The sequence below is a fragment of the Camelus dromedarius genome, unplaced genomic scaffold (assembly GCF_036321535.1).
Source record: "Camelus dromedarius isolate mCamDro1 unplaced genomic scaffold, mCamDro1.pat HAP1_SCAFFOLD_114, whole genome shotgun sequence".
NCBI classification, from domain to species: domain Eukaryota; kingdom Metazoa; phylum Chordata; class Mammalia; order Artiodactyla; family Camelidae; genus Camelus; species Camelus dromedarius.
The window spans coordinates 7,797,768-7,820,704 of NW_026989787.1; the positions used below are offsets into that span (position 1 = coordinate 7,797,768).

Consider the following 22,937-nt stretch of genomic DNA (forward strand, 5'->3'; position numbering starts at 1 on the left):
TAAAGCAAATATCACAAGAAAGCCAGTCATATGAAATTTTGGTTTCCCAGTCCATTTAAAAGTTATGTGTATACTGTGCTGTAGTCTGTTAAGTGTGCAATAGCATTATGTCTAAAACAACAATGTATGTACCTTGGTATAAAAATATTGCTAAAAAATGCTAACCATCAACTGAGCCTTCAGTGAGTCGTGGTAGTTACATCAAAGACCTCTGATCACAGATCTCCATAAACAAATTAATAATAATAAAGCAGTTTGAAGTGGTGTGAGAATTACCAAATGGTGACCCAGAGACACAAAGTGAGCAAATGCTGTTGGAAAAGTGATGCTGATAGACTTGCTTGATTCTGAATTGCCACAAACCTTCAATTTGTAAAACTCAATAAACTGAAGTGTAGTAAAACAAGTATGTTTCTATACTGTTAAATTGAAGTGTTTCTTATAGACAACATAGAGCTCAGTCATTTTTTTTAAATTGACTGTTATTTAACTGGTGTGTTTAGACCACTTAGATTTATTGTGGTTATTGATTGGTCCTTTTTCTGTTTGTTCTGCTTTTCACTTCTCTGTTTTGCTTTACGTGATTTCTTGTGGATTACCTGAAAATGTTTTAGAACTTAATTTTGACTTATCTGTGGTGTTTTTGAGTGCTTCTCTTTGTGTATCTTTTTTTTTTTTAAATTGAAGTTGAGTCACTTTACAATGTTGTGTCAGTTTCTGGTGAACAGCATAGTAGTTCAGTCATACAGATTTATTCATTTTCATATTCTTTTTCATTATAGGCTACTAGAAGATATTGAATATAGTTCCCTGTGCTACAGCTATTTGTGTATCTTTTTAAGTGGTTACTGTAACCATTACATCATATACACATAACTTTTCTTAGTCTGCTGGTGTCAACACTTACCAGTTTGTTATGATAGTCTTGTATGTTTCCTCTTCACACACTGAGAAGTGCATCAGCATTATAATTTTTGCTTCAACTACCAAACAAAATTTAGCAAACAGAAAGGAGTAAGAAAGTGTAATTGTCCATATTTTTACTATTTTTATTGTTCTTCCTTCCTTCCTGATGTTCCAGGATTCCTTCTTTTTTCATTTTCTCTTTGTTTTGTTCATTCTTTTAGAGTAGATATGTTGGTTGACAAATTCTGTTAGTTTTGTTCATCTGAGAATGCCTTATTTTGCTATTTAAAAAGTTTTTTTTATTGACACAACATTGTAAGCTGACTATACTTCAGTTAAAAATACATACTTAAAGTAAAAACATTTTCTTTTGTTGAAGTACAGTCCATCTACAATGTTGTTACTTTCTGGTGTACCAGAGAGTGATTCAACTTTATATATATAGGCCATTATGAGGTACTGAATTCCCATGCTGTACAGGAGGACCTTGTTGTTTATCTATTTTATAGATAATAGTTAGTTGATTTGCTCTTCATTTTTGAAGGTTATTTTTGCAGAATACAGAATTCTGAGTGGGCAGTTCTCTCAACACTAGAAAAATATGTAACTTCCTTTTGGGCTCCCTGATTTCTGATGAGAAAGTTGCTGGAGGCATTCAGAATTTTTTCTTTGGTCTTTAGTTTTTAGGTGTTTAACTATAATATGTCAGAGTGGATTTCTTTGGGTTAAGATCCTGTTTGGAATTTGTTCAGCCTTAAATATTTAGGTTTGTTTATTTATTTATATTTATTTATTTATTCATTCATTCATGACAAATTTGGCAAAATTTTAGCCATTATTTCTTTGAAAACTTTTCTAGCCCTACTGCTTTATCCTCTCTGGGACTCAGAATGCATAAATGTCATATTCATTGATATTGCGCCCATCTGTCCCTGAGGCCCTGTTCATTTTTCAGTCTATTTTCTCTTTGTTTTTCAGTTTGGGTAATTTCTATTGTCGTGTCTTCAAGTTCAGTGATTCATCTGTTCTTTTCTGCTGTTGAGTCCATGTATTGAGATTTTTATTTCAGGTATTAGGTTATTTGGTTCTAAATTTCCATGTGGCCTTTTACCTTTGCTGTGATTTTGTGTTTCTTTGCTGACTTTTTTGTTTGTTTGTTTGTCTTTCATTTGTTTCAGGTGTGTTTGTAGTTGCTCACTGAAGCATTCTGTGATGGCTTTTAAAGTCTTGTTTGGTAACTGTTACCTGTGTCATGCCAGTGTTCTTATCTATTGATTATCTTTTCTCCTTTCACTTGAGATGTTCCTGGTTCTTGCTATGTTGAGAGAATTTTTGTTATTCAGTGCTGGACATTTTGGGTATTATATTATGAGGTTCCAGATCTTATTTAAATATTATGTTTTAGTAAGTCATTTCTGTTAATGCTCCAGCAGGGAGAAGGGGATAATGCCAGTTAGGATTTGAAGCTCAGATTTTAATCTTGGCCTTTGCTGACACTCATCTGGGGAGGGGCTCCATGTTACTGCTGATTGTGGACCAGAGTTCGGGCTTCCCCCCAAGGCCTCTGCAGGTACCTTCTTTCTGGGATGTCAAGGGGTGCCCTACTGTCATTGGTGGAATTCCTGATGTTCCACTGGGCCTCCTGTCATAACCCAAACATGGAGGCAGTGAGGGGGATGGAGGTCCTCGTTCCGCATGTGGTGTCTACATTGCAGGTGGGGGCTTGTCTTCCTGTAATGTTTGGCTGGAGTCAGGCAGTAACTGTGTAAGTTTTCTGTGTTTCCACTGTCCCTTCATCTCCTTTGGCTGGAGAGAGCAGGTTTTCTGGGGACATTTTTTATTTGCTCCCATTGGCGTTTCTGGGTTGTTGGCTTCCCTGGCACCTAGTGTGGGATGCATGAGACAAAAAGAAAACTCAGGAAGTCACCACTGTGTAGTTCCTCAGGTCCTGATCCCTGGCCAGTCTGCCACATTCTCTTCACCTCTCAGCATGTTTTTGTTTCTTTCAAATATAAAGCCTAGGGATTCTAGCCATGCTTAGTGGGAAGAGCAGGGAAAAGTATGTTTATCCATCTTTCCAGAAGCAGAAGTCCAAATTTAATTAACTTTGAATGGGTAATACATTCATGTGACATACAAGTTGAGTGATATAAAAAGAAGTTACAGTGAAATTAACTTTCTCCCACCCACTTCCCCTCTTAGATGGCAACAGTGCTTCTGGTTACTGTGTTTCCTTCTGAGGTAACTTTACAGATACCAGCAGACATACACAGATGCGTTGTTACCCAGGTGGTGGCATACTGCATACACTGTATCCTGTTTTTTTTCTCATAACACTGCAATTTAGTGAACCTTCTGGATTAATACAAGAAGAACTTCTTTATCATTTTTCATGGCCTCATGCTGTTCCAGTGCATGGAGATGCCATGTGTATGTAACCACTTGCACTGTTTAGGTGTTGGTCCTGTTACCTGATATATTTATTTTCCCTTCCATCTTAGTGTCTTCTGCACATTTCTTGTGTTTTCTGTGTACACCTGAGTCAGGGTCCTGTGTAAGCTGAAGTGTGTTGGAGACAGGTGCTGGTGACTGAAGTCTTCATTTTATGATAAGTCTTATGTATACTCCATAAGTATTTGGAGATACTCATTACAGCTGCTTTCCTAGACTTGGTTCTCCATCATGTTCACAAGGGATCTTTGGTCCACAGCTTGCTTTTCATAGGTGTCAACAAAAGATTATGGGTATAAGCTCTATATACCCTTATTCACTATCATGGGTTTAGCTGCTTCCACATAACAGTTAACAGAATGTATGCACTTTGTTGTTGTTATTTCTAAGGGGCATGAAAACATAGGTCTACTATGATTTGGGGTCAGAGTACTTGTATCTACCTTTTGGGAAAGATGAGATTGATTTTGTTATCATTTAAATTTTTGGGCATGGTAGTTTCATTCTCACTAAATTAGCACTTTTTCTTTAGGGTGGTGATTTTTTTCTTTTGAGTAGAAATATTGCCCTCAAATTCTTGGTGAACTTGAGTAAAGTCATGAATTGAAGAACATTTTTGCCTTTGTCTCTTGATAGTCTTTCATGTTCTCTTGGCAGTTTAATGCTAAATCCATGCATAATTAAGTTTGATCTTGCACAGAGGATGGAGTCTGGAACTTGCACTGATAGACTGGAACTTGCACTGACAGACTGTGTAAGGATTTTTTTTTTTAATTTCAATTTTTTAATTTGATATTTCCAAATATATAAAACATCAAGATTCTTACACCAGTTATCTCAAATGAGACCATACAAAGCAATTTTAAAGTGTATACAACAATCATTCCCCCCTTCAGTTTTGCTACTTTATACAACTATGGGATAGACAGAAAATTGAATGGCATGTGCCTAGTTGGAAAATTTCACCTGTTTACAAAAAAAAAAAAGAAGAAGAAATTAAGAAAACTCAAAATCAAATATGTAGGATACTTGCTACTTTGTGTCTGCAAGTCAATTTACAAACTTTTTTTTTTTTAATTTAGTAGGCACTTGGGACTGAAAATTTTAGCTGCCCAGTTTTATCCAACTACTTAACAGAAAGCAGCACAAATGAAAGTCCCAACACTCTGTAAACTTTGAGGGACTGAGAGAGTAGACACTATTTTTTATCTGTAGTAGATTCAATTGTTGAGCCTGCAAATGTAGGCTTTTTTCTCTTAACAGAAATAAATATCCTCAGGGCCTTTCCTCTAGCTTCAGTGGGCTGAGTTCAAAAATAGTGAAGAACCCCTCATGTGAAATTTAAAGTGTGACAACTCTGAAGTATTCTGATGCATTTTACAAAATTTTGCTAGTTGCATAGACCAAAGACAGATGTTTTGCTAAATGGCACTGATGAAAATCCTGACCCAAGTGGCACTACTTGGTCCAAATGTTACTGACCAAAGAAAATGATACAACAATATTTATAGGCTCACCTTTAAGAAATGGTTGACATTAATACTGTACATATTTTACACATCAAATACATAGTCCAAGAGTTTATAAAAGAAATTCATGCATTATTACCTTTAAGAATATCAATGTACAACATACCCAGGCCCCCCAGTAATTGTGACATTTCAGGTGGACACAGTGTTATGTACAAATACAATCAATTTATCTTCTGTGTTAAGTATATAATTTAAAGAAACTTCAGAGATTACTGAGGAAAAACTTAGTCCACTGAAGATTGATAACAAGTGTCAATCTCTGGGATTTTTAAGTATTTCCTTTAAAAAAAAAACACCCAGAAAACATAACCTCTGTACAAAGAAAAATATAAAAATTCTGGAAGATCATGTCTGATCACACTACATAATTTAGAATGAAATGTCAGTGGTTTAAAATTTTTCTGTCTTATTCCTTTGGCAGCCTTAATTTGTGAACTAATACTCGTATTTAGCTCAGCTGCTTTTATGGCACAAGAGCCCAGTTTCAAAATGGTGGCACTGATTTTCCTTATAACAGCACTATTTTCAGCAGCAGTTATATTTTTAAAGGTTAACAATTTGTACAACAAATGTCTAACGATGCTTCTTCCTACTTTATACTCAACAGTTATGATCTTTACAAAAAGCTAATATCTACATAGAGAACCACCTTTTACTTGCCCCATCTCATCTCTGACTTGGTTGAGGAAGTACAGGCATTTCAGATTAGGTATTTATGTGTTTTAGGTAGGATTCTTGGATTTATGTGAATATAAAAATAAGACAAAATAATTCTTAGGTACATTCCAGTGTCCCAGTAATTAGTTACATGATAAATAGTACCTACCTGCTGACCACCTATAAAAGATGAGACATTCCGAGGCAACCTAAAAACCTAGGTCTGTAACAGGTGAACAAGAAGGCCATTTTACTCAATTCTGATGCAGTCACCACTGACTGCTATTTAAGGTGTTTACTGGTAACCAGCAAGTTTAACTGAAGAGATGTCACTAAATTCAAACTGAAAATATATATTTAAAAGCAGCAATTTACATTGAGGGAAATATGGTTCTTGTGTGTTCTGTGTAAAGAGAGATTATGAATAAAGGGAATTGGCAACTGAGCACCCTAATTCAATTCCATGAATACAGGTTCCATGATAAGATATCTACTACATGCATTTTGCTTACAGTAACTGCCTAAAACTCACCAGCTCTATAGAGATAAACTCTGTATTAAAGGACTATTGAGTTAAAGGGGAATTGGCCATATCAAGTAGCTAGTGACATAGTACCAGTTGTGAAAATTGAGATAAATGAGTTGACAAATGGATTCATTGAATATGTTAATATTGTGAATGAGAAGACAATTCACCAGGATAATATACCCACAAGTATGTTGATCTGACAAAAACCACAGACTGACATCAAATGGATAAAAAAATACTGGGGAAAAAGTGAAAATGCCAAACAAAATAACAAGGTGGGTGGGCTGGGTGGGAGAGCACATTTAAGGCATCTAAAAAAAAAAATTCCACATGGCTTTGGCTTATTAAAATATTTTACACTATCTTTTTTCTTTTTAAAGAAGATTTGAAAGCACCTAAAAATCAAGCAGATTGTTAAAAAAATCCCGCATGGCAAATTCAGTTTGTAAGCGTCATTCAGATATTTGTCAAGGAAAATAAAGAAACCTCTGCCCATGAGATTGCACATGGTGGAAGAGGTCCTTCCAACCCTGTCTACCTTATGCTGGATGGCAGCCCAGAGGTTCTCTGTGCAGCAGCTACAAACAAGGTGTTACTTTCTGGAAGGGAAGGGACTGTGGAATTTCCACTGGTTGGCGAGCAACCCAGCTTTAATTTTTCCAGATACTCTGCATGTACAGGCTTATGACACTGGAGAAATTGATGGCATCCTTTACTTTTAACCACTCTGTCTTCCTTCCTGTATTAACAGGATCTTCCCAGTCTTCTAATATTTCAGTGACAGTAAGGACATAGACATATGTCCTGTGCTTTCTGTCTTGGTTCTCATATATGCCCAGGAGTCTGCCTGACTTTCCTTTGACTCCAGTCTCTTGGTAAGCCTCCCTCACGGCAGCACTGGCAGGCTCCTCCTGGGGCTCCAGTCCTCCTCCTGGGCCAGTCCACTGGTCCGGGACCGAAGCCTGCCCACCTGCAGCACCTCGTCCTCCTGCTCGCTCCGGAAGGACAGGGACGCCGCCCGCTTCTTGAAGCCCTCGCTGTCCTAGGTCCGCGGCCTAGGGGGGCTTGGGCCTCATCGCAGAGGCGGGCTCTCGCTGCCGCGGCCCCTGCGGAGGCGGCCACCCCGCCGGGGCGCGGGGGCGAGGGCGAGTCGGGGCGCAGGGCGGCGCGGCCGGTCAGTCCCCGAGCCAGCCGCTCGCTCGCTCCGTTTCCCGCAGCTGCTGCCGCCGCCCAGGGCGGAGCGGGGCGCGAGGTGCGGGGAGACGGCTTCAGGGGCTCCCGCCGGCCCTGCAGCAGCGCCGCGGCTGCGCGAGGCGTTTGGGGTCGGCTGCGGGCCGTCCCGCCAGGGCCCTCTGACGTGCTGCGTATGCACAGGTGGCTGCGCGGTGCCCGTCAGTGCGCCGCCCGTCAGTGCGCCGCCCGTGGCGGGGTCTGTGTTCGGGAACGGGTGTGTTTGTGGCTGCAGTTGCCGCAGTTCCTCCCGGCCCTCTAGACCTCCCCAGCCCCACTCTCGGCCTCGTGGTCCTGGCACGCCCGCTGCTTCTGCCCCGGATGCTTCCTCTGGGCTCCGCCCCCAGCACGTCCACGTCACGCCTGCTGCCTTAGTCCTGCAGAAATCCTGCGCTTTGGATTTGTGCCACCTTCTGTAAGTTGAAAGCTTCTGGACCAAGTGCGGCAGTGAGATGGAGTCAGAAGAGGAGGTGAGCAAAGTGATTTCTGTCCTGTACCTCTTTTCTTTTTCCTACCTTTTCAAGCTATTATTTCAAGATGCCTTTCTGAGGGCAAGGTTTAAAATTCACTCCCTTAGCTTTGCTGTTATTCTTCATTTCTAATAAATTGGGAACTACAAATACTCTACTTTTAAAAATGGTTGTATATGTTTACTCATTTGTTTTGGAATAAATTTGATGAAGATGAGTTTATGGGAAAGCAAAGTGTGACCAGGGGTTAGGAATTTAAGTGGAAAATTGAATCTTCATGAAGCTTTCCACATTTCATTAGATGTTAAATTCTACAGTGAAGTTTCATATGATTATTAACTATAAGTATATTCCTAAATATCGTGGTTAAACTATTATTAAAATAATATATCATAAAGCCATTAATATTTTTACATAATACAGTTGTTTGATTATTGAATTTTTCTTGTGAGATATTAGTCAGCAACCTCAGTTTTTTCTTTTAGTGATTTTGTAACAAGAATAAAAATATATTTTAAATCTGTGTGACACAGTTTTATTAAAATGACTTGAGAGTGTATGAGCATTTTTCAGTTTATTTTCTTCTTTCACATTATATTTTTAATTTTGTGTCCTTCTACATTGTATTCTAAAATTTGGAACCGATTGATATGTGCTTTTCACTTCACTATCATGAGGGATGTTTTTTCAGATGAAACTGAAAAATTTAGTAATTCATCTTTTGTCAGTATTAAAAGCAGACCAGCTAGGCTCCTTTGTGCCACACTAAAAATAATACCAGAACATAAGAAAGGTTTCTGTATTACTTTATGTGCTCTGTGATAGCGTCTTTTCTGTGAACACTCTCAACTCCAATGAGACCCTGACATTGAAAATTTACTTGTACATACACAGGGGTTATATTATGCTTCCTTGACCCTTGAAATGAGTATGGATGCTGACAGAAATCTTTGCGTTGTTCTCCCTAAGGTATTGCCATCAGAGAGTCAGCAAAAGTGGTTGACCAAGCCCAAAGGAGGGTGCTGAGGGGAGTTGATGACCTGGACTTTTTCATAAGGGATGAAGCCATAGATAAACCCACGTATGCCACAAAGTTAAACTCCCCACCGGGATTTGCTTCTGTAAGTGTATCATCAAGAAAAGAGAGTAGGATGAATCATGCAAAATGGTAGATTTCATAGCAATTGTACTTGTGAGCTGTGTATTTTATTCTTGTGTTGGAAAAGAGGTTTTGTTGTTGTTGGTTTTGAATGGGGTATTTTTCAAAATTGAAGTATAGTTGATTTACAGTGTTGTGTTAGTTGAACAAGGTATTTTTCATGTGGGGAATCAAGTGAATTTAAGAAACCCCAGAATGCAGGATTGACTCTGGGAATGCTGGGCTTCATGTGAGAGCAAGATCTGCTTCTGTGGAAAATTGCAGGTTGACTCACTGACCTGTCCGATGTAGAAGAGCTGTAGACTGATTAATTAAAAAGAAGCACTAAAATTGTTTAACTAGGTATTTGTTCTAAAAACCTCCAAACTCCAAATGGAATGGTATGGCAGATTAGCTGTACTTTTGCATCTATTACTCCACTGTTAAGATGATACTTTGTACTTAGAGATGTGAAGTAGAATATAAATGATAATATAACTTAATATTTCTGGTAAAGTGCCTGTTATTTCTTTACATAAATTAACATTCACCCAGTGCAAAGGACCTGTTTTCTCTAATAACTCAGTCTCTTCTGGGCCATTGTTTTTAAAACTGTTGCTCTTACTGACATGGACTGAAGCTTGACATAGTTTGATTTCTCTTGCTTTAGTGGCCAATAAGACATGGAATAATTGAAGACTGAGATCTAATGGAGAGGTTCATGGAACAAGTTATTTTTAATTTTCCCTGAGCTGAACCTGAGGGCCATCACTTTTTGATGGTGAGTAACTGGGACTGAGAGAAGAGCCCTGTGGATTCTTGGTTGCTTAGATTTTAAACCCAGGATATTCTTCCCTGGGGAGTTTTTAATTCCCACTAAAGCTCTTTGTATGAGTTGGAGTGCTATTTGGGCAAATAACAGAAGGCTCAACCAAAATGTCCAAAACCAAAGAGGGCTTATTATCCCACAAAACAGGATGCCAGTGTCAGGACACTCAGGACTGGTTACTTGAGCAGCTCAGAGATGGAGGTGAGAACCCAGCCTAATTCACCTGTTTGGCCTCTTGTGCTGGTTCCCCTCAGGCCCCATGGTGGCTGCCCGAGTTCCTGTACTGACTTTTGGTGTATTTACTTTCAGAGTTTTAGAATTAAGACTCTCATCCTCAGAAGCCTTCCTAGCAGATTTGCCCTGTCTGTCCGTGCCCAGTGTGGGCCCTAGAGGGGAACAAAATTACTTTGGTACATTTTGATGAGTCAAGATTCTCTCCTGTTGCTGGTGAGGGGACCACATCTCATCACCTGGCCCCAAGAGGTAAGTACCTAAACCGGCCTCCAGCAGCAAGGAATGAGGAGGGAGGAATGGGTTTGGGTAGGAAACCACCTGTGTAGTTAGGTGTCCTCCTGAAATAACTGGTTGGCTCTGACCTTTGCTTCTTACAGCAGAGGGAGCTGAGTCAAGGTGCTGTTTTGCCAAGGTTAAATCTCACACTAACACTGAGCTGAGTTACAGGCCCTGATATTGTGGATGTAATTGATCTTGTTCAGATGAAATAAAACAATACAGAGAAATGAAGAGAAATGTCTCTTGGTTGTGGAGCCTGTTTTCATTGTTTTATGTTCTTTTTAAGTTAAAATTAATTACATGTATAAAACACTTACTTTAAGGAGAGCAATTGCATGTAACATAGGCTGCACATTAAAACCTACATAATTTAGCTTTGCATTTTTTCCATGCTAGTGCATTGTCAAATGGTCCCTGATCCAATTATATAATTCTTCCTAATGTTAAATATGGAATATTCTTTAGAATTATCTGGCTTAAAATATGTTAAGTACAAGGCTGTTATGGTAGTTAGTGGAATCTATATATTTTGTGTGTATTAAATCAAGTCCTTGAAAGTGCTCTAAGCTTTTTCCTGGCTGTATCTTCACAAATAGGAATTGCCACGTCCAAGTACTGTGTTTTACAGGTCACTGTGTATTTTCTCTCCTGTGTATCTATGATGGTTTATGTAAAATACATGGAGCCAGGAAACTGACAGTATGTCTGAGTGGCTTTGTCTTTACAGCCAAAACAAATTACAGACTCCCACCTGCCATGCTTGGCATGTTCCCTTCTCTCATACGTCACATAACTACCTGTTGATAGGACTCCAGGCATGGGCCTGGGGCCCAGCTTCCTCTCCCTTCCTGCCCCATCCCGCTCTGCTCAGAGGGAGTCTGAGTCTTAGGCCCGTGGAGCAAATGCAATCACCAGGACACAGCCCACAGGAAATTTTTCCTACCAGGAATTTTTCTGCTCTAGCTGGCATATACACCGCAGTACAATAAAACCAATTGCTGGGAACGAACTGGAGGTGTTTGACATGAATATGGAAAAGCTTATGTCCTTTGCCAAAAATGAGTATCTGAAGAGAATTTTCAAAAATAATTGTTTATTACATTAAACATAAGAAAATATTGTGCTACATTTATTGTACTTTGAAGTTAGGAGGTGTGTTTGCTGCATGATTTGACAGAGGAAGTTATGAGAAGGGTGGTTTTATCTCAGGCTTATGTCCTTCCTCATCAGTTAATGGGATAATTGAAGGGGAGTGAAGCAGGTACAGGGATTTGTGGCCATGTCCAGAAATTCATTGAAGACATTTACTGAACCACTACATCAGCTAATGGCTTCTTGGTGTAAAAGAGTCTAAAAGTTTTAAATTAAAGTTCCCTCAGTAGCCTATGAAATTGTCCCTTCTGACTGCCATGACAGACATCTGCACATCCATGGTGGGAATGAGCTCAGTAGGGCTCATGTTTTTCAAGAAGTTTCAGAGACTCAACTCATGTTGGTCACGTGGACTAAACAGATAGCAAATGGGAACCACACTCTTTTCTCTAATACTGAATTGCCCAGAGTTCAAGACAGAATCATATATTCTAAAGAACTGCAGTGCTCTTGAAGGGAAATTGAATTGTAACTGTAGAGGAGATTTGCAAACCTTTCTGAATATGAATCAGGGGAGGAAGAGCAAGCAGCAGTGCTGCCCAAGGATGCTGGGAACCAGGAGCTCTGCCATCCACCTGAGAGCAGGAAAGATGTGTGTCCCAGCTCAGGGATGGAGGATCACCCTTCCTTCATCCTTTTCCAATCAAGTCCTCAGTAGCCTGTGTGCTGCCCACCCACATTGGCAAGGGCAGGTCTCCTTACTCAGTCTGCTGCATGCTAAGCTCTTCCAGAGACACCCTCTCAGACACACCCCAGAAAGAATCGTTTACCAGCTCTCGGGGTACCCCTTAGCCCAGTCAAGATGACACATAATAATCACCATGACATGTGGCTTGTCCTGGCTTACCGCAGTAACTCCCTTCCTGGTTCATTAGGGTGGCTCAGACCTGCTCTGTCCTGTACACTAGCACTGGCTGGTGTGGAGCTGGACATCCTTGGTGCTGCTGAGTCTGTTACTGCTGGCCCGTGTTCTTCCCATTTTCAGTATATTGTCATCTCCACTCCTACTTGCCCTTCCTTGAGGATTTATGTTTTTAAAAATGTTTCTTTACTGCAGTTATGGAGAGGTTTGAGACTGGAGCAATATTAGTTGCATGTGTTCAGCTTGCTTTCTTTATCCAGAAATATGGATTGATTTTTATAGTACTGACTAATTATTCATTTTTGAATTAATACTTGATGATATTTTACCATTATTATGAATACAATGCTTATGTAACTTGCATTCATGTGAAGTTTTAATCATATACTTCAGTATTTAAAAAATAAGAAAAACTTGATATCTCCAATTTAGATCTCGTTATATATTAATAATGGTTTTTGGAAGGTTTTATTTAAATTAGTCCTCTAAAGGAACAATTACTGGTGGTAAACATAGGAGAAAAGGAGGATTGAGGAAAACATAGATTTATGATTATGGTTCTGAGAACCCAGAAGAATGTATCTTTAATAATGCTGAATTTGATTCAGGAGCCAGGAGAACCTAATTTTATTGTAAACATTCTCTTAATGGAAGTGTATAGATTTTAATGTTAGTTCTTCACAGATGGTGAATTGTTTGGCAGCAAGTACTAAAGTGTAAAAATCAGTGATTTAAGCAAGTTAAAGGTTTTATTTTTCTTAAAGTCATTTGTAGTAGGGAGGGCAGTGCTGGTATGTCAGGTTTCTGGTGTCATTAGGGATCTGTGTGCTCTAGTATATTTAGCATATGGCTTCCATTCTAAGATTGCCTTAGATCACAAGTTAGCTGCTGCAGCTCCAGTCATCACCTCCATATTCCAGGAAAGAAGGGGTTAAGAGCAGAAGTGGGCCTACTACATGAGTCTACCTTCAACCTTGTAAGGAGCTTTCCCAGAAGACACATCCAATAACTTTTGCTTCTTATTGGCCAGAACTTACTTAGCCATCCCTGTACACCAGGAAGTCTGGGAAATGCTGTTTTCTGGGCCTGTGATTGATCAGTGGTCTGTCATTAAGGCAGAAGGCAGAATAGATACTGGGTAGGGAAATTGCAGTGCCTGCCATAATGATGTGACTACAGGTATGAAGACAGTGGCAGATCAAGAATTCAGCTGTCTTCACAACTGTGGTTGGATATGGAAAGTGTTTTCCACGTTACAGAGCCAACAGGCTAGGGAAAAGCCACACCAGGATGTGCTGTGGCTTCTGCCCTGGGGTGAAGTCTTTCTTCTGTTAGCTTCTCCGCCTGTGGAGAAATAAACCAGGAAGTTGTATTGGGAGTTTCTGTGGCCTTCACACACAGGCTGTAACTCAGGGCTTCACAACTCTTGTAATGAATTTTTTTTTTCTTATTATAGAACTATAAGTGCGATTTAGAAAATTTGGAAGATTCTTGTGGGGCTTTTCACACTCCTATCCCATTATCATAAATATTATCATTTAGTATAGCTATACTTAATCTTTTCACTCATGTTTTTATATGATTTTTCATTCAATATTGAGTCCTCCATCCCTCTCCCCCATTTTCTTGCATGGTTTTCATAATCCTCGCTTTAATGGTCATGCAATCATGTATCCAGTGGTTGTTTCCTGTCTGTTTAGCAGCCCCACTATTTTTAGATGTTTACTTTTGTTTCCAGTTTCTTGGTTTTGTAAGACATAACATAAATTAATATTTGCACATTTTTTTCTATATTTAGAGCATTTTTATATTAAGAATATAAAAATTATATATATATATATATAATTTGGAGGTCCAGATGTGTTAATAATTTTGAATCTCTGGTATACCATTTCACACTGAAATCTTCAATGTACAAGAAGCCACATTATTTGAACTCTTAGGATTGATTAATATCATTTTTGATTATTTGACTTTTTAATTTGCAGTTTGAATACCTTTGATCTTAAACAGTTTTTCATGTATTTATTAGTTGTATTTTCTCCTTTGTGAATTGCCTATTCATGTCCTGGGTTTTGTACATATCAGTGTTTTATTGCTTTTATTGTTGCTATGATTTCTTTGAACTTTATTCTACTTAAATATTTCTTTTGTGATAAAATGCACATACCATAAAATTTATCATTTTAACCATTTCTGAATGTACAGTTTGGTGAGTTGCGTACATTGACATTGTTGTGCAACCATCATCACCATCCATCTCAGGAACTTCTTCATCTTCCAAACTGAAACTCTGTCCACATTAAAGAATAACTCTCTTTCCCCCTCTCCCAGCCCTAGCCCCCACCATCCCCCCTCTGTCTCTATGACTGTAACTATTCTGGGTCCTCATATAAGTGGAATCATCCAGTATTAGTCTTTTCATGACTGGCTTATTTCACTTGGTATAAGGTCTTCAGGGTTCAGCCACATTGTAGCATGTGTCAGAATTTCCTTCCTTTTTTAGGGCTGAATAATATTCTGTTGTATGTATGGCCACAATCTTTTTATGGTGTGAGTTCTTTCATATAACAGATAAGAATTTTTTGTCATAAGCAGATACTTATTCTCACTTGATTTTTTGTAGGTTATGTTTTTGAACATCTATAATTGTAAATTTTTATGTAAGTAAACCTACTTTCCTTTGATGTTTATATATATTTTTCATTCATCTGGGATTTATTTGGAACATCACTTGACACTGAAATTAAACCCAGGAAGAATCCAGAGCCAGGTTAATCTACTTCTTGTTGGAATGCCTTCTATAGGCTCACATTTTTTTTTAAACCAGGCAGGAAGGAAACATTGCATGACTATGCTCCCACTTTGCATACCTTTCTAGCCTTCCTCTCTTCATCCTATTCCCCCCTCTAATCAGTTTAAATGTTATGTTTATAAAATTAACTTATTAAGGTGCTTGGATTCCTCTTCAAGGTAAGAGAAGACTCTAGGTCTCTGGAGTTAATACATTCAATTTCTTCTGGCCTGAGATATATTCTTGATATTACAGTTGATTGTTGATATATTCAGCACTTGCTAAAGGCCCAGCCCTCTCCCCACCAAGCATTTGCATGAATTAACTCACTTATTTAATCCCACAGACAATTGTGGGGTAGGTAGTTATTAGGCCTGTTTTTCAGGTTGATAGGAGGTGCCATAAGGAGATATATTGTAACCTAAATATTGGAATCCACAGCTATTCTTCATGTGCTTTAAATGAAAGAAAACTAAAAAAAAAAATCTGATATAGTAATCACTAACACAGTGCTAAATGTGTACTGGGATCATTAAGGTATTAACTAATTTGATCTCAGCCCCTTGAGGTAGGCATATTAAAATAAGTAATGTGTTGTTGAATAAAGTTTAGATCATTTACTTACAATCTGCTTTTGATGACTTTATTATTTCTTGTCTATGTCTTAAGATTGCTTTCTCTCTCCCATTCAGGGAGTGTATTGATTCTAATCAGAGTAATTAAAACTTACTTGGGGCATGATGTTTGAGCTTTGTATCAGACAGGAGTATAAACTAAAGCCCCCAGCTAGTTGATAGCCAGATTTGATTATTTGCTTGAAGAGTTAGCATACACACAGCACAGAATTCAAAAGGTGCAGTACGATTTCCAGTGCAAGAGTGTCTCTTTCCCACTTCTGTGTTGCCTTCCAGATCCCCTTCCTGGAGGAAACCAACTTTACTGGTGCTTAACCAGCAATAATTATGTGCAGGCACATGGATTATACATAAACTTGATTCATAAAATGGTAACAAAATTGACATACTATGGTACATTTTGATTTTTACTTTAAAAATTTTAGAAATTATAATTTGAAATATATGAAATTTACCCACTTAACACAGTTTTAAATGTATCATTTGGTAACATTACCTACATTGATATTGTGATGTAACAGAACTCTAGAACTTTTCCATCTTGCAAGATCAAAACTTTGTGCCCATAAACAGCTCCTCATTTCTCTCCCTCATACACCTTGCTTTTTAAAAAAAATGTTGTAGATACAGAAGTATATTTAAGAATGTGTATGTATGGAGAGGCCTCTTTTCATGTAGCAAATTTATAGTAGATATTGTTTCATATCTGCAGACACACTGCCCATCCTTTTTAATTGCTGCAAAGTGTTACATTTTATGGATGTGACCTAATCTGTGTAATCAGTTCCTTGTTATGTGCAGTTATGTTTTTTCTGATCTTGGAAGCTGTGACAACTGTGCACCTCTCTGAGGCACCTTGTTTTAGATGTCCCTTGGCTTGAAAATGGAATTTGATTTTGTCTCATAGTCTTTGTTCAGAGACTTCCTCTTCAGTAGGTGAGTTTCTCACTGGTACATGCTGATGATTTTAGTGATAATAATGCACTTTCACTGAGTACGTTCCCCATGCCAGGTGCTGCCATGAGCACTTTGTTTAGACTCCTGTGAAGTCAGTGCTAATTATGCATGGAGAGAGGAAATCACTTTCCAAACTTGGTAAAATCGAAGGTGGGGTGTAGCTGGGCTGATTGGAGTTGGAGCTCTCCCGTTGCCCGTGCTGAAATGGCCTGGGCTGTGTGGCAGGTGTGTGTGGTCACAGCTGCTTTTCTGGTGCTGTGCTTTCTGGTTTTAGTGTGTTTTATTTATGTATGGATATTTTAAAACTCAGGCTTGGCTTTCTCTTTGGTTTCTATTGGGTGCATATTCGTTCTGATAATTGGTAAAACATATTTTAACATAACTGTACTTTTGTATAAGATATTTACCTGTATTTGTTTAGGGATGATTACTTCCTACTGTGCTTAGTGACCACGTTGGTACATGGCCACATTTCTTACCTCCTCCTCCTTTCTTCTATCACCTGCTTTTGATTGTTTATGTTAGTGAACTTACTCTGATATTTATGTTTGTGACTTTATGTTTACTGGTGTCTCTGCTGCTCTACCAAGAAAACAATATCTTTTGATTCCATGACACAAGGGCATCAGTGTCTTTATATTTTCCTCCTTTCCATCTGTGCCTGTCAACTTGATACTACTCCTGTTGTTTTAATTTATAATATTTACATTCTGTTCTATAGCTATAGATTCTCCCAGAAAAGAAAAGCATTTATCCCTACATCTTAAATGGACTACTTGCTCACTGTAAGTCTTTGGCTGTACTTTATGCATTCTTATTATTTGGCTAAAGCTTATTGTCTGATGGTTAATTCATGAAGGGTTCATAGAAACCAAATTCTCTCAAGTTGTTGTATGTTTAAATATATTTTGTTTTTGCAACAGACTTGATTGGCAGTGTGGCCAGATATAGAATTCTGGGGTCATATTTTCCTGCCAGAAAAGTCTGTAAATGTGGCCCTGTGTGTCCCAGTGTCCTGCATGCAGCTGTGCCAATGGCCAAGACAGGCTGCCCTTTTCCTGCTTTAAGAGTATGTTGCTCTGCTCAATAAGCCTAAAAAAACACCATAGGCTGAGTGGCTTCAACAACAGACAGTTGTTTTCTCACAGCTCTGGGGGCTTTAGGTCTGAGATCAAGGTGCCATCATGGTTGGTTTATGATCAGATCTCTCTTCCTGGCTTGTAGATGGCCTCCTTCTCACCAGGTCCTTGTGTGGCTCTTCCTCTGTGTGTGAGTGAGAGAGAGCTCCCTGATCCCTCTGCCTTATCCTGCAGAGATGTTAGTGCTGTCATGTGACCTCACTGATCCTGGATTACCCCTCTAGGGGCTTCATCTCCAAACACAGTCACCTGAGGGTTGCAGCTTCAGCATAAGAGTTTTGTGACACACAGCTCAGTATATAACAAAGGGTAATGTGGATTTTTATTTATTTATTTTTTTGCCAAAAGGCCTAGATTTTTTTTCCTTTCATTGTTTTTTTTTTTCTCCTTTTCTCTCTCTTTTTTTCCCTAGCTTAAATATGTGATGTAAATCCATATTTATTAACATGGAAAAATTTTCAACATATTGCTGAATGACAAAAAGCAGTTTTATTTATTTTTATCTTTCTGTAATCCTGTTAATTTCCTCCTATTAGATAATAGTTATTATTTTAAATAGACATTTTAAAAAACTCGGATATCTATGTCATGATATTCATCTACATTATTTTTATATTTTTCTGGGTACATGTTTTTTATCTGCCATTTGTTTTTTCCTATTTTCTCTCTCCACTCTTTTTCTATGAGTGTTTTTATTTGATGTTTGGCTAGTCTTTTTGTGTTCTTTCCTCATCTTTGAGTGAGGGGAGCTCTTTCTGAACTGGCTGTGTGTCTGGTTTAGGCTGGGTGGTGGGCAGTGTCTGGCTGAAGCAGATTCTGTCCCAGGCTTGTCTTTCTCACAGAAGATGGTGGAGGTGTAACTTCTCACCTTGCCACCTGTGCTCTGAGGGGAGGGGCCTGGGGAGCGAGGCTCCTGCAGCTGTGCTGCTCAGACTGCTCTGACTCCAAGCAAGGGCTCTCTGCTTTTGCTCTTCTCTGGAGAACTGGATATTGCCTGGTACCTGAAGTCACTGGTGTTCTCTTTCTATGTCCTCACTCATCTGGTCTCAGTGGGGCTGTTATTGCCCTTGGCAGCTCAGTGCATGTCTCTTCAGATTCACGGTGTTTGGGTGTTCTGTTATCCGAGGTGGAGGTTCCTTTTCTGTAACTTGTTCTTGTTTTGGGGTGGATTAGTAAGAGCAGAAGTGTTTAGAGAGGCTTTACTCTCTCAAAGATTTTAAACCTCACAGCCAAAATATGTTTAATCAATCACTCTGGGTGTACTCTGTCTGTCAAATTAAGGAGTTGTACAGCATCTTAATGAACATGCTTTTAGATTAACATTTTGCTGTTCTGATGTAATTACATGAAATTTGGGTGAACACTAAATATAGTGAATATTTCCTTACAGACAGAACCTCCTCTGAATACACCAGAAAATAAAGAATATCTTGCAGAAATTATGTTCAAATTATTTAATGTACCGGGACTCTACATTGCAGTTCAGGTAAGGACAAGTGACTTTCATGATTCCCAAGTGACCTTAGTTGTCTAATGTGGAAGAAATGGTGATTCTAGAGGCCTCTGTAAGATTGTGTCATGTGGTTTCCTTTCCCATGCACTCAAGTTCACAGGAATTCATCCCATTCAGGTCTGAGCTCAAACACTGTACAGAGCAATTTCTGTGATTTATGTTTTTACTGCTGGTGTAGAGTTTGTCCAGCTTTTGTCTGTTTACACTCATTAGAATCTAAGGTATCCTCAGGAAGACAAGATCAATATGTAGGTGTGGTTCTTTGGCTTCTTTTACTTCTGATCATAAAAAAGAAAATATACTATAGAATCTGTTAAAACAAAACAAAATGAAACAAAATAAATGTCTTTCAAGGGTTTCCCTTTGTGGATCTGAGCTCCTGTGGTTCCATGAGTTTGCAGAACTTCCCCTGAAGCTGCTTGTTCTTCGTGGGGGGGTTTGTTGTTTTTAGGTGTAATGTATCTGCCTCTATATAAGGGAATTGACTGAAATTTGGGGGAATAAATGATAAAATTGTTTTCCAAAATGCTTCCTGCGTATTCTATTCCCTTACTTGTAGGAAAAAAGAGTAGGAGTTGCATAGATGTTTAACTTGGAAGATTCCACATGCTGTGTCCTCTGTGTGGTGATTCTCAGTAGACAGTGATGTCTTAAAGGCTCTGAAAATGCCTACATTAGGAAACTCTGTTTATTCCACCACTTCCAAATTTAACCAGAAATATTCCCCCACCCCTAAGCTGTTTCTGTTCCATGGAGTAGGAGACACTTCAGGAAACACTGGCCCAGTGGTTCTCAAAGTGATCTATGCAGCAAGGTCTCCTCAAAAGTGTTTTTTTCAAAATACACATTCTCAGAATTTATATCAGACCACGGGTTTCCAGCCTCAAAATTTTGGATCGGGCAGTCCTCAGGGGAGGGGAGGTTACTGAGCTGTGTGTTGGATGTCTAGCAGCATCTCTGGTCTTGACCCACCAGGGGAAGCACCACCACCAGCCTCCCCTCCCTCAAGTGTGACAGCGAGAAATGGCACCAGATATTGCCAGGTGCTCCTTGGGGGCAAAATTGCCCCTGGTTGAGAACCACTATCCTGGTTCTGCCAGATGAGAATTTCTGGGTGCCAGGCCCAGTATTTTGTCTTTCTAAAGTCCCCACAAGTAGTCTTATTGCAATCCATCTGTGGACCCACACTGGGAACCAGTGGATTAGAAATTAAAACCTCCTGATTCCACAATAAGATTCCTTTCTCTCTGGCTTTTCTTTGCAAAGCTTTGATTTATCTTACTGAGAAGTTGACTCCTCCAGATTAAGTGCACAGAATTTACATGTTAGTTGTCCACTTTGGAATTTGGATTTGGGAGGAAGATGGAAGGTAGGGAAAGGGAAAGTTCATTCAGTCTCAGTAAGAAAGAAAGGGCTTATTGCTCCAACCTGAAGATAGGCTTGTGGAACACTTGAGAAAGTCCCCATGCTGATGGTCTCTGTGGTATTTGTGAAGGCAGTGCTGGCCTTAGCTGTGTAGTGGACATCATGACAAGTTGGTGAACACACATTAACAGGAATCATCATTGACAGCAGGGATGGGGTCACTCACACTATCCCAATGGTCAGCAGGGCCCCGAGTTCTGCTCTGTCTGTGGGCCTAACCTGATTTGAGGTGAAGGAAGCAGTGAAAGAAAAAACCCTTCTGTTAATTAAAGCACCACTTTTGAAGACATACCTGTACTTAGCAAAGGTAACAAGAGCCTTTAAACACAGTTGTGTGAGAAAGTGGAAGATGCCTAGTGTCTGTGGCACTGGCAGTTGGAAATTTGCAGTAGCAGATTTGTGCAGTCTGGTTTCAGCAGTCGTCTGATGTCCCTGGGCTCTGCTTGGCCCCGGTGTCACTTTGACAGGAGGGTTTTCCTGGCTTTCATTCTGAACTGTAATCTGGGTATCAGTGGGTGTGGCACATGAACATTTGGAGGATGATTTTGTGTTCTGTGACAATCCTCTGGAGAGGCTTTGTTTCTTGCTTTTTAAAAATTATTTAAGAGCCAAGAAGGAGAGATTGTTCACCTTGACTTGTAGGATGCTCTGCAATGTCACTTTTTGGTTTTAATTTTCAAAATATAACAGAAGTGATTTCTAATTCAGGCTTCAAGAGACTATATATATATATATATATATATATATATATATATATATATACATTTGGTACAATGGACTAGTTAAATGAATTATTTAAAGTTTTTTTTTTTTAATAAATTGAAGCTATCTGGAGGGGGTTACATTGGGAATTCAGACATGCCTTTCCTTCTCCACGTCCCTTCTTGGAGGCAACCCCTGATACTAATGTTTGTTATTTTGTGTATTACAAGTATCTTTTGTGCAAATATAGGTTTGTGTGTTTATGTGCTAAGCTCCATTTAAAAATGCAATAAATGAATCACTATGCTATACACTGGAAACTAACAGAATTTTGTAAATCAACTAAGACAAATTTAAAAAATGCAAACTAGTTTTTTTTTAAAAAAACAATTCATTTATTTCATTTAAAAATAGTCACTGTTTTATTTCAGGACATTGCAGAGATGATGTACTAATATGCTGGTGCTTTAATACCTCAAAGTTCAGAAATCACTGCAGGGGGAGGCTGATGTTTCTACAGTCAGGAGGAAAAAGCCAAATCTTTCCCCTCTGTCATTGCACCCTGCCAGTGTCCCCTTTGCCCGGGGGTGAGGAGAGGCAGGAGTCCTGCAGAGCATGCTCTGTGCTCGCAGCCCCTTCATCCAGTCTCAGAACACTGCCCCCTCCTGGGTGTGAGGTGTTTAGGTGCCACTTGCTGTGTGGTCCTGCCTGGCTCCTCTCTGAGGTCACGTCCTCAGAGGTCAGTGCAGGCCAAGGTCAGGGCCTGTGCCTGTGGGTCTGCTTCCTGGCCTCCCCTGTGCATCTGAAACAAGTTTCACACTACGTGCAGGCCCACAGAGAAAGTTGTTGTTCAAATTTTTCTCTGTTTCTTAATGCAGTTTTTTCCCCCTATTTATAAAAATTACATTTACTGTACAAAATTTAGGTAAAATGGAGAAATGTAAAGAAAATAGAATGACCCACAAACCTGCCCAGAGGACTGTGCCACACTTTTTTGGTATAGTCTACTGAGCTCTTTTTCTTAGACAAACAACACACATTTTAAGCACAGTTGGGATACCCTCCATCTGATTTCATGTTCTAATTGTACAATGTGCTCCTGAGGTTGTATTTTGCATATTGACTTATCCCTGATGTATCTTTATGGTTAAATACTCTGTGGAAAGATATTTAGTAACTACCTGACAGCCCATCATGTGGGTGTAGCACAACTCACTTACTTGTTTTCCTACCATTGGCTGTGGTTTGTTTTAATATATTTAATCTGTGATGAAGCTGATACTCAACATGGGTTGAATTAATTTTAGAAAATGTTATATGTAATGTATTGAGTATAGAAATTGTGAATAGTTTCTGTTTGTGAGAGCTACTGTTCTTATGATTTTTTTTATTTTAATAATGTGTACATATCTTTTATCTTGATCTTAAATATTTTACAATTGGCTTGGGCTCCTGAGAAAGGCTACACACTCTCTCACTTCTAGAAGTTGGGCACCTCAGAAG

The 22,937-nt window shown here is 39.1% G+C and overlaps 1 protein-coding gene and 1 pseudogene across 4 annotated transcripts in view; one reads left to right on the forward strand and one right to left on the reverse strand.

Annotated features, from left to right (window-relative positions):
* Nucleotides 1–4,385: 4,385 nt before the first annotated feature.
* LOC135320671 (diphosphoinositol polyphosphate phosphohydrolase 2-like) lies at nucleotides 4,386–7,120 on the reverse strand (annotated as a pseudogene).
* A 364-nt stretch (nucleotides 7,121–7,484) lies between these two features.
* Nucleotides 7,485–22,937, forward strand: part of LOC135320669 (actin-related protein 3B-like) — a 38,032-nt gene continuing 22,579 nt past the window's right edge. The window contains exons 1-5 of one of the 4 annotated variants that reach the window (XM_064483794.1): nucleotides 7,488–7,775; nucleotides 8,745–8,896; nucleotides 9,584–9,694; nucleotides 10,052–10,225; nucleotides 19,185–19,280. In XM_064483794.1, coding sequence (XP_064339864.1) covers nucleotides 10,163–10,225; nucleotides 19,185–19,280 — 159 coding nt within the window. In that variant the 5' untranslated portion in view covers nucleotides 7,488–7,775; nucleotides 8,745–8,896; nucleotides 9,584–9,694; nucleotides 10,052–10,162. Of the gene's footprint in view, nucleotides 7,776–8,744; nucleotides 8,897–9,583; nucleotides 9,695–10,051; nucleotides 10,226–19,184; nucleotides 19,281–22,937 lie in introns of all 4 variants that reach the window. The other 3 variants (XM_064483793.1, XR_010379925.1, XR_010379926.1) reach the window with 3 other exon arrangements.